Source organism: Panulirus ornatus, chromosome 28 (genome assembly GCF_036320965.1).
Source record: "Panulirus ornatus isolate Po-2019 chromosome 28, ASM3632096v1, whole genome shotgun sequence".
Classification (NCBI taxonomy): Eukaryota; Metazoa; Arthropoda; class Malacostraca; order Decapoda; family Palinuridae; genus Panulirus; species Panulirus ornatus.
This window is the reverse complement of record NC_092251.1, coordinates 15211168-15223348: the sequence shown is the minus strand read 5'-3', so window position 1 is coordinate 15223348 and position 12181 is coordinate 15211168. Positions and strand designations below refer to the sequence as shown.

Sequence of the window (12181 nt, the reverse complement as noted above, 5' to 3'; positions counted from 1 at the left end):
TGTTCTTAACGCTACCTCGTTGAATGTGTTTGATGATAGAGTGGCAGATATAGGGTGTTTTGGTCGAGGTGGTGTGCAAAGTGAGAGGGTTAGGGAAAATGATTTGGTAAACAGAGAAGAGGTAGTAAAAGCTTTGTGGAAGATGAAAGCCGGCAAGGCAGCAGGTTTGGATGGTATTGCAGTGGAATTTATTAAAAAAGGGGGTGACTGTATTATTGACTGGTTGGTAATAATGTATGTATGACTCATGGTGAGGTGCCTGAGGATTGGCGGAATGCATGCATAGTGCCATTGTACAAAGGCAAAGGGGATAAGAGTGAGTGCTCAAATTTCAGAGGTATAAGTTTGTTGAGTATTCCTGGTAAATTATATGGGAGGGTATTGATTGAGAGGGTGAAGGCATGTAGAGAGCATCAGATTGGGGAAGAGCAGTGTGGTCTCAGAAGTGGTAGAGGATGTGTGGATCAGGTGTTTGCTTTGAAGAATGTATGTGAGAAATACTTAGAAAAGCAAATGGATTTGTATGTAGCATTTATGGATCTGGAGAAGGCATATGATAGAGTTGATAGAGATACTCTGTGGAAGGTATTAAGAATATATGGTGTGGGAGGCAAGTTGTTAGAAGCAGTGAAAAGTTTTTATTGAGGATGTAAGGCATGTGTACGTGTAGGAAGAGAGGAAAGTGATTGGTTCTCAGTGAATGTAGGTTTGCGGCAGGGGTGTGTGATGTCTCCATGGTTGTTTAATTTGTTTATGGATGGGGTTGTTAGGGAGGTGAATGCAAGAGTTTTGGAAAGAGGGGCAAGTATGAAGTCTGTTGTGGATGAGAGAGCTTGGGAAGTGAGTCAGTTGTTGTTCGCTGATGATACAACGCTGGTGGCTGATTCATGTGAGAAACTGCAGAAGCTGGTGACTGAGTTTGGTAAAGTGTGTGAAAGAAGAAAGTTAAGAGTAAATGTGAATAAGAGCAAGTATACCGGTATACCACATCGATCCAATTCACTCTATTCCTTGCCCGTCTTTCACCCTCCTGCATGTTCAGGCCCCGATCACTCAAAATCTTTTTCACTCCATCTTTCCACCTCCAATTTGGTCTCCCACTTCTCCTCGTTCCTTCCACCTTCGACACATATATCCTCTTGGTCAATCTTTCCTCACTCATTCTCTCCATGTGCCCAAACCATTTCAAAAGACCCTCTTCTGCTCTCTCAACCACGCTATTTTTATTTCCACACCTCTCTCTTACCCTTACGTTACTTATTCGACCACACATTGTCCTCAAACATCTCATTTCCAGCACATCCACCCTCCTGCGCACAACTCTATCCATAGCCCACGCCTCGCAACCATACAACATTGTTGGAACCACTATTCCTTCAAACATACACATTTTTGCTTTCCGAGGTAATGTTCTCGACTTCCACACATTCTTCAAGGCTCCCAGGATTTTTGCCCCCTCCCCCACCCTATGATTCACTTCCGCTTCCATGGTTCCATCCACTGCCAGATCCACTCCCAGATATCTAAAACACTTTACTTCCTCCAGTTTTTCTCCCTTCAAACTTACCTCCCAATTGACTTGACCCTCAACCCTACTGTACCTAATAACCTTGCTCTTATTCACATTTACTCTTAACTTTCTTCTTTCACACACTTTACCAAACTCAGTCACCAGCTTCTCCAGTTTCTCACATGAATCAGCCACCAGCACTGTATCATCAGCGAACAACAACTGACTCACTTCCCAAGCTCTCTCATCCACAACAGACTTCATACTTGCCCCTCTTTCCAAAACTCTTGCATTCACCTCCCTAACAATCCCATCCATAAACAAATTAAACAACCATGGAGACATCACACACCCCTGCTGCAAACCTACATTCACTGAGAACCAATCACTTTCCTCTCTTCCTACACGTACACATGCCTTACATCCTCAATAAAAACTTTTCACTGCTTCTAACAACTTGCCTCCCACACCATATATTCTTAATACCTTCCTCAGAGCATCTCTATCAACTCTATCATATGCCTTCTCCAGATCCATAAATGCTACATATAAATCCATTTGCTTTTCTAAGTATTTCTCACATACATTCTTCAAAGCAAACACCTGATCCACACATCCTCTACCACTTCTGAAACCAAACTGCTCTTCCCCAGTCTGATGCTCTGTACATGCCTTCACCCTCTCAATCAATATCCTCCCACATAATTTACCAGGAATACTCAACAAACATAATAATGATAATAATAATGACAATGATAATAATAATAATAGTGATGATGATAATGATGATAATGATAATAATAAATATTTGTTTTTTCTTTTTTTCAGGCAGTGGAGCACCTTAATGGAAAAATAGCTGACCTTGATGAGAAGGCAAGCAGCCTTGACAAGCGAAGAACCCAAACCATTGCTGCAATCTCATATATAAATGAAAGAAACCGAAAAAATAATGTTGAAAAGGCAGAGAAAGCTATTCTGGTAAGTTTGTTCATTTTACTGTATGGTCACACTCGAAGTAACCATGATGAGGAGTTGATGAGTTTTGCTGATGACTTCAGAGTGAGCTAAGTGATTGGTTGAGAAACTGATCAGATGGGTTGCAAGAGACTCGGAAACAATTGACAAATGAGCAATAGTTAATATAATGGAATGCGATGAAAGTGAATTTGAACAAATAAGTTATGGATCAAGGAAGGATTTGTTTGTAGTGCAATGTAAAGGTCCAATAGGGAAAGTGGGCCTAATGTAAAAGGTTTGGATATCATTATGGAGCTACTAGATTTCAGAGAAGATATTGAGAAGATAGCACTTTCAAGTAAAGAGTGGTATAATTCTGAAACTTTCTTTTCAAGAATTAGGAACCCATAAATGAAAATGTTTAATAATGTATTGAAAGTAAAAATGAATACTGCTGTGTTGCATGGTCACTGAAGAAATAATACGAAATAATTTTTTTTTTTTTTTGCATATTTGATCGCTGTTTTCCATGTTAGCGAGGTATCACAGGAACAAATGAAGAAAAGTCGCATCTGCTCACATCCATTCTTTAGCCGTCATTTGTAATGCACTGAAACTTCCCTATCCACAGCTAGGCCCCACAGACCTTTCCATAGGTCACCTTGGTTTAGTCCATTGACAGAATGTCGACCCAATATACCACATTGTTCCTGTTCACTTTATCCCATGCCCACATTTCACTCTCCTGCATGTTCAGACCCTGATCGTTCAAAGTTTTTTCACTCAGTTCTATCTCCAGTATGGTGTCCCCAATTCCCTTCATATATGACTAATTCATATATATCATCTTTGTCAACCTTTCCTCACTCCTTCTCCTCATATGTCCAAACCATTTTAGCTCACACTCTTCAGCTCTCAACCAAACTCTTTTTATTACCACACCCCTCTCTAGCCCTTTCATTACTTAGTCAATCAAATCACCTCACACTACGTATTGTTCTCAAACATTTCATTTCCAACTTATCTACCCCTCCTCCATACTGCTGTATCTATAGCCAGTTTTGTAGATAAGGAAATAATGATACAAAGAAATAGTGGGTGTAGAGATATAACCAATTATAATCTTGAAAAATACAGATTCTTAGAAAGATTCTCAATCAAAAACAAAGATGGCACCCAGCAGATTTCATCTGACTGGTTTCTAGATGTAAATAGGCTTGATATTGTAATAACACTATTGCTGTTTGGAAAATAAGTCGATGGTTCCACAAAAGAGAATTAGGGAGATGAAGTTTAAATGGTAAATTGAAACTTTTTATTCATTCTTCCACTCTCATGTGAAATGCTCTGAAACGACCCCCTGTCCACAACCAGGGGCCCCCCGACCTTTCCATGGCTATGTCTAGATGAAGAAACTGATGTAAACTTTATTTAAAACTTTAAGTTAAAAACAAAAGCTGAGAGTTTTCCTAAACAAAAATCCAGAAATTTATAAATTAGAAGTTATTAAGGTATGGCAAAGGCATAAAACAGTAATGAACTTAGTGTTCTTGAAAATCTCATGGTTTTAGCGTAATGTTATCTGCAGACTGTGTTTTTGCCATCTCATATATGTTATTGATCTATAATCACACCAGGGCCAATTTCCATGAGAGTCTTGGTGATACCTGGGACCTTCCTAAAGGTCCCTGCAAACCAAAGCTGCACTACTTCCAGTATCAGGGAAACACAGACTCCTTTGGTGTGATATGTTCTTTGAAGAGATTGTACAACCAATGATACAACCTAACGAAGGTGACTTTTCACTCACAATGTAGCCTTAAGCAGTTGGAGTCTGATAGCACCTCATAATATTTGTTTCATACATTTCTTTCTTTTTCTTTCGTACATGAACATCAGTGAGGTATCGCCAGGAGCAGATAAATAAAAGCTGCATTTGCTTACCAATCACTAACTGTCATGTTCAGTGTACCAAAAGGACAGCCCCTTATCCAAAACCAGGCCCCCCACAGACCTTTCCATTGTTTCCCCAACAGATTCACATGCACTAGTTCAGACCATTTACAGCATGTTGACCCCTGTATACCACGTAGTTTCAGTTCACCCTCTTCCTTGCATGCTTTTCACCCTTTATCATTCCATCCTACCTTCTCCAATTTGGTTTCCTTGCTTCTCCATGTCCCCTTCACATCTGACACATATATCCTTTTATTAACCTCTCCATGATCATTCTTTCCATGTGTACAAACCATTTCTGCACACTTTCTTGAGCTTTCTCAACCACACTTTTTCTTACTAAACCTCTCTCTTACACTTTTATTACTCATTTGATCAAACCATCTCCCAAGGTTTATCATCTTCATTTCATTTCTAACACATGCACCTTCCTCTGCACATCATCAATAGCCCATGCCTCAAATCCATACAACATTTGTTGGGACTACTGTACCTTCAAACATACCCATCTTTGCCCTCCCAGATAACGACCTCTCTCTCAACATATTCTATGCTCCAGAACTGTGTTACCCTCACCCACCTTAAGGCTTACTTCCATTTCCATGGTTCCATTCACTCCCAGACATGCAAAACATTCCACTTCCTCCAAATTTCCTCCACTCAAACTCAAATCCTTACCAACCAGTCCCTATTCCTCCACCTTATTTGCTCAAGTCATAGGTGGTTCCTTTCACACCAACTCCTTTAACTGTACTATGATACACTCTCGTTGTAAACTCCCAGTTTTGCATTCTTCCCACATGCCCAAACCACCTCAAAGTATTATGTTTTACCCATTCTACACTCCACAATTCATTCCCTTTGCATTCCCTGTCATACCACATCTCTCATTCCTTCTAGTCACACCACATGCTCTTCTCAAATAGCTCATTTTCACATCCTGGATTCTTGACCTTTATGACTCATTCCATGACCATGTTTCAGTTGCATAGGTCAGGGTTGGAAGGATTATGCTGTCTCTTAATCCTCACTTCTTTTTCCATACTTACATCTCTACCATCCGTTATTCTATTAAGGGACCCAATGATTCTTCTACCCTTTACTGGTCTCTCACTTCTTCCAGTCTTTCTCCCGCCATATCCACAGCACAATTTTGTACACTTTCTTCTTTCACTTTATATGATTTTACAAAGTCTATACTTCTACTCTGTGTTCTTTCAAACTTCATTGCTTTACTTTTACTTGCATTTACCTTCATTTGCCGATGCTTACACACATCATAAAACAAACTTACAACCTTCCGCAACTCCTCTTCTTTTTCAGCAAACAACACAGTATCATCCACAAACAGGCTACTATCCACCATATCTCACTGCCACACTCCATCTTTGCACCCCTTTTCCCTAGTTTGGCGATGGGAATGGATGAAAGCAACAAGTATGAATATGTACATGTGAATATATGTATATGTATGTATATGTATGTATGTATATGTATATGGTTTAAAAAGCGAGATATACATAAGTATACGTATGTAAGTAGGAGAGATGGCCAGAGAGCGTTATTGGATTACGTGTTAATTGACAGGCGCGCGAAAGAGAGACTTTTGGATGTTAATGTGCTGAGAGGTGCAACTGGAGGGATGTCTGATCATTATCTTGTGGAGGCTAAGGTGAAGATTTGTATGGGTTTTCAGAAAAGAAGAGTGAATGTTGGGGTGAAGAGGGTGGTGAGAGTAAGTGAGCTTGGGAAGGAGACTTGTGTGAGGAAGTACCAGGAGAGACTGAGTACAGAATGGAAAAAGGTGAGAACAATGGAAATAAGGGGAGTGGGGGAGGAATGGGATGTATTTAGGGAATCAGTGATGGATTGCGCAAAAGATGCTTGTGGCATGAGAAGAGTGGGAGGTGGGTTGATTAGAAAGGGTAGTGAGTGGTGGGATGAAGAAGTAAGATTATTAGTGAAAGAGAAGAGAGAGGCATTTGGACGATTTTTGCAGGGAAAAAATGCAATTGAGTGGGAGATGTATAAAAGAAAGAGATAGAGGTCAAGAGAAAGGTGCAAGAGGTGAAATAGAGGGCAAATGAGAGTTGGGGTGAGAGAGTATCATTAAATTTTAGGGAGAATAAAAAGATGTTCTGGAAGGAGGTAAATAAAGTGCGTAAGACAAGGGAGCAAATGGGAACTTCAGTGAAGGGCGCAAATGGGGAGGTGATAACAAGTAGTGGTGATGTGAGAAGGAGATGGAGTGAGTATTTTGAAGGTTTGTTGAATGTGTTTGATGATAGAGTGGCAGATATAGGGTGTTTTGGTCGAGGTGGTGTGCAAAGTGAGAGGGTTAGGGAAAATGATTTGGTAAACAGAGAAGAGGTAGTAAAAGCTTTGCGGAAGATGAAAGCCGGCAAGGCAGCAGGTTTGGATGGTATTGCAGTGGAATTTATTAAAAAAGGGGTTGACTGTATTATTGACTGGTTGGTAAGGTTATTTAATGTATGTATGACTCATGGTGAGGTGCCTGAGGATTGGCGGAATGCGTGCATAGTGCCATTGTAGAAAGGCAAAGGGATAAGAGTGAGTGCTCAAATTACAGAGGTATAAGTTTGTTGAGTATTCCTGGTAAATTATATGGGAGGGTATTGATTGAGAGGGTGAAGGCATGTACAGAGCATCAGATTGGGGAAGAGCAGTGTGGTTTCAGAAGTGGTAGAGGATGTGTGGATCAGGTGTTTGCTTTGAAGAATGTATGTGAGAAATACTTAGAAAAGCAAATGGATTTGTATGTAGCATTTATGGATCTGGAGAAGGCATATGATAGAGTTGATAGAGATGCTCTGTGGAAGGTATTAAGAATATATGGTGTGGGAGGCAAGTTGTTAGAAGCAGTGAAAAGTTTTTATCGAGGATGTAAGGCATGTGTACGTGTAGGAAGAGAGGAAAGTGATTGGTTCTCAGTGAATGTAGGTTTGCAGCAGGGGTGTGTGATGTCTCCATGGTTGTTTAATTTGTTTATGGATGGGGTTGTTAGGGAGGTGAATGCAAGAGTTTTGGAAAGAGGGGCAAGTATGAAGTCTGTTGGGGATGAGAGAGCTTGGGAAGTGAGTCAGTTGTTGTTCGCTGATGATACAGCGCTGGTGGCTGATTCATGTGAGAAACTGCAGAAGCTGGTGACTGAGTTTGGTAAAGTGTGTGAAAGAAGAAAGTTAAGAGTAAATGTGAATAAGAGCAAGGTTATTAGGTACAGTAGGGTTGAGGGTCAAGTCAATTGGGAGGTAAGTTTGAATGGAGAAAAACTGGAGGAAGTAAAGTGTTTTAGATATCTGGGAGTGGATCTGGCAGTGGATGGAACCATGGAAGTGGAAGTGGATCACAGGGTGGGGGAGGGGGCAAAAATTCTGGGAGCCTTGAAGAATATGTGGAAGTCGAGAACATTATCTCGGAAAGCAAAAATGGGTATGTTTGAAGGAATAGTGGTTCCAACAATGTTGTATGGTTGCGAGGCGTGGGCTATGGATAGAGGTGTGCGCAGGAGGATGGATGTGCTGGAAATGAGATGTTTGAGGACAATGTGTGGTGTGAGGTGGTTTGATCGAGTGAGTAACGTAAGGGTAAGAGAGATGTGTGGAAATAAAAAGAGCGTGGTTGAGAGAGCAGAAGAGGGTGTTTTGAAATGGTTTGGGCACATGGAGAGAATGAGTGAGGAAAGATTGACCAAGAGGATATATGTGTCGGAGGTGGAGGGAACGAGAAGTGGGAGACCAAATTGGAGGTGGAAAGATGGAGTGAAAAAGATTTTGTGTGATCGGGGCCTGAACATGCAGGAGGGTGAAAGGAGGGCAAGGAATAGAGTGAATTGGATGGATGTGGTATACCGGGGTTGACGTGCTGTCAGTGGGTTGAATCAGGGCATGTGAAGCGTCTGGGGTAAACCATGGAAAGCTGTGTAGGTATGTATATTTGCGTGTGTGGACGTATGTATATACATGTGTATGGGGGTGGGTTGGGCCATTTCTTTCGTCTGTATCCTTGCGCTACCTCGCAAACGCGGGAGACAGTGGAAAAAAAAAAAATGTATATGTTGAATTGTATATGTATATGTCTCCCGTGTTAGCGAGGTAATGCAAGGAAACAGACGAAAGGATGGCCCAACCCACCCGCATACATATGTATATTCATAAACACCCACACACGCACATAAATGTACCTATAAATTTCAATGTATACATGCATATACATACACAGATTTTCTTTTTCTTTTTCTTTTAAACTATTCGCCATTTCCCGCGTTAGCGAGGTAGCGTTAGGAACAGAGGACTGGGCCTTTTTTGGAATATCACAGACATATACATATATGCACATGTACATATTCATACTTGCTGCCTTCATCCATTCCTGTTGTCACCCTGCCACACATGAAATATCATCATCATCATCATCATCATCATCATCATCATCACTCTCCTTGTAAACTCCCAGTCTTGCATTGTTTCCTCATGACCAAACCACCTCAAAGTATGGTGAGAATGAGTGAGGAAAGGTTGACAAAGAGGATATATTTCGGAGGCGGAGGTAACAAGGAGAAGTGGGAGACCAAATTGGAGGTGGAAGGATGGGGTGAAAAAGATTTTGAGCGACTGGGGCTTGAACTTACAGGAGGATGAGAGGCATGCAAGGAATAGAGTATACTGGGGTCGACGTGCTGTCAGTGGACTGGACCAGGGCTTGTGGAATGTGTGGGTTAAACCACGGAAAGGCCTGTGGGGCTTAGATGTGGATAGGGAGCTGTGGTTTCGGTGCATTACGCATGGCAACGAGAGACTGAGTGTGAATGATTGTAGCCTTTTTTGTCTTTTCCTGGCACTACCTCGATGAAGCAAGAGGTAGGGATGCTGTTTCCTGTGGGGCAGGGTAGTGCTAGGAACAGATGAAGGCAAGCAAATATGAATATTTATTTATTTATTCATTTATTACACTTTGTCGCTGTCTCCCGCATTAGTGAGGTAGTGCATGGAAACAGATGAAAGAATGGCCCAACCCCCCCACATACACATGTAAATACATAATCGTCCACACATGCACATATACATACCTATACATTTCAATGTATACCTGCATATACATACACAGACATATACATATATACACATGTACATATTCATAGGGTGCAGGAGGGGGCAAAAGTTGTGGAAGCGTTGAAAAATGTGTGGAAGGCGAGAACGTTATCTCGGAAAGCAAAAATGGGTATGTTTCAAGGAATAGTGGTTCCGACAATGTTATATGGTTGCAAGGCGTGGGCTATAGATTGAGTTGTGCGGAGGAGGAAATGAGATGTAGGACAATATGTGGTGTGAGATGGTTTGATCGAGTAAGTGATGAAAGGGTAAGAGAGACAATATGTGGTGTGAGATGGTTTGATCGAGTAAGTAATTAAAGGGTAAGAGAGATGTGTGGTAATAAAAAGAGTGTGGTTGAGAGAGCAGAAGAGGGTGTGTTGAAATGGTTTGGCCACATAGAGAGAATGAGTGAGGAAAGATTGACCAAGAGGATATATGTGTCAGAGGTGGAGGGAATGAGGAGAAGTGGGAGATCTGCTTGGAGGTGGAAAGATTGAGTGAAAAAGATTTTGAGTGATCAGGGCCTGAACATGCAGGAGGGTGAAAGGCATGCAAGGAATAGAGTGAATTGGATCAATGTGGTATACCGGGGTTGATGTGCTGTCAATGGATTGAACCAGGGCATGTGAAGCATCTGGGGTAAACAATGGAAAGTTCTGTGGGCCTGAATGTGGAAAGGGAGCTGTGGTTTTGGTGCATTATACATGACAGCTAGAGACTGAGTGTGAACGAATGTGGCCTTTGTTGTCTTTTCCTAGTGCTGCCTCGCATACATGCGGGGGGAGGGGGTTGTCAAGTTATGTGTGGCGGGGTGGCGATGGGAATGAATAAGGGCAGACAGTATGAATTATGTAATGTGTATATATGTATATGTCTGCGTGTGTATATATATATGTATATGTTGAGATGTATGGGTATGTATATGTGCGTGTGTGGACGTGTATGTATATACATGTGTATGTGGGTGGGTTGGGCCATTCTTTCATCTGTTTCCTTGCGCTACCTCGCTAACGTGGGAGACGGCGACAAAGTATAATAAAATAATAAAAAAAAATACATATTCATACATGCTGCCTTCATCCATTCCCACCGCCACCCTGCCACACATGTAATGGCACCCCCCCTCCCCCTGCGTGCATGTGAGGTAGCCCTAGGAAAAGACAACAAAGGCCACATTCATTCACACTCGGTCTCTAGCTGTCAGGTGTAATGCACCGAAACCACAGCTCCCTTTCCACATCCAGGCCCCACACAACTTTCCATGGTTTACCCCAGACGCTCACATGCCCTGGATCAATCCATTGACAGCACTTCGACCCCAGTATACCACATTGTTCCAATTCACTCTATTCCTTTCATGCTTTTCACCCTCTTGTATGTTTAGGCCCTGATCGCTCAAAATCTTTTTCACTCCATCCTTTCACCTCCAATTTGGTCTCCCACTTCTCATTCTCTCCACCTCTGACACATATATCCTTTTGTCAGTCTTACCTCACTCATTCTCTCCATGTGACCAAACAATTTCAATACACCCTCTTCTGCTTTCTCAACCACACTCTTTTTATTACCACATATTGTCCTCGAACATCTCATTTTCTGCACATCCACCCTCCTCAGCACAACCCTATCTATAGCCCATACCTCACAGCCATATAACATTGTTAGAACCACTGTTCCTTCAAACATACCCATTTTTGCTCTCTGAGATAACATTCTTGCCTTCCACACATTCTTCGATGCTCCCAGAACCTTTGCGCCCTCCCCCACCCTGTGACTCACTTCCACTTCCATGGTTCCATCTGCTGCTAAATCCACTCCCAGATATCTAAAGCACTTCACTTCCTCCAGTTTTTCTCCATTTAGACTTACCACCGAATTGACTTGTCCCTCAACCCAACTGAACCTAGTAACCTTGCTCTTATTCACATTTACTCTCAGCTTTCTCCTTTCTCACACTTTACCAAACTCAATCACCAACTTCTGCAGTTTCTCACCCGAATCAGCCACCAGTGCTGTATCATCAGCGAGCAAGAGCTGACTCACTTCCCAAGCTCTCTCATCCACAACAGACTGCATACTTGCCCCTCTCCAAAACTCTTGCATTCACCTCCTTAACAACCCCATCCATAAACAAATTAAACAACCATGGAGACATCATGAACCCTTGCCGCACACTGACATTCACTGGGAACCAATCACTTTCCTCTCTTCCGGAAAGGTGGTGGGTTTGGATGGTATTGCAGTAGAATTTATTAAAAAGGGGGTGACTGTGTTGTTGACTGGTTGGTAAGGTTATTTAATGTATGTATGACTCATGGTGAGGTGCCTGAGGATTGGCAGAATGCTTTCTTAGTGCCATTGTTGAAAGGCAAAGGGGATAAAGGTGAGTGCTCAAATTACAGAGGTATAAGTTTGTTGAGTATTCCTGGGAAATTATATGGGAGGGTATTGATTGAGAGGGTAAAGGCATGTACAGAGCATTGGGGAAGAGCAGTGTGGCTTCAGAAGTGGTAAAGGATGTGTGGATCAGGTGTTTGCTTTGAAGAATGTATGTGAGAAATAGTTAGAAAAGCAAATGGATTTGTATGTAGCATTTATGGATCTGGAGAATGCATATGATAGAGTTGATAGAGATGCTCTGTGGAAG

At 41.9% G+C, this 12181-nt stretch overlaps 1 protein-coding gene across 2 annotated transcripts in view; it reads left to right on the top strand.

Annotated features, from left to right (window-relative positions):
* The window catches only part of LOC139757861 (RNA polymerase-associated protein RTF1 homolog), a 325058-nt gene that overhangs the window by 278299 nt on the left and 34578 nt on the right, over positions 1–12181 (top strand). For both annotated transcript variants that reach the window (XM_071678765.1, XM_071678766.1), the window contains one exon: positions 2339–2488. In XM_071678765.1, the coding sequence (XP_071534866.1) occupies positions 2339–2488 (150 nt within the window). The remainder of the gene's footprint in view (positions 1–2338; positions 2489–12181) is intronic.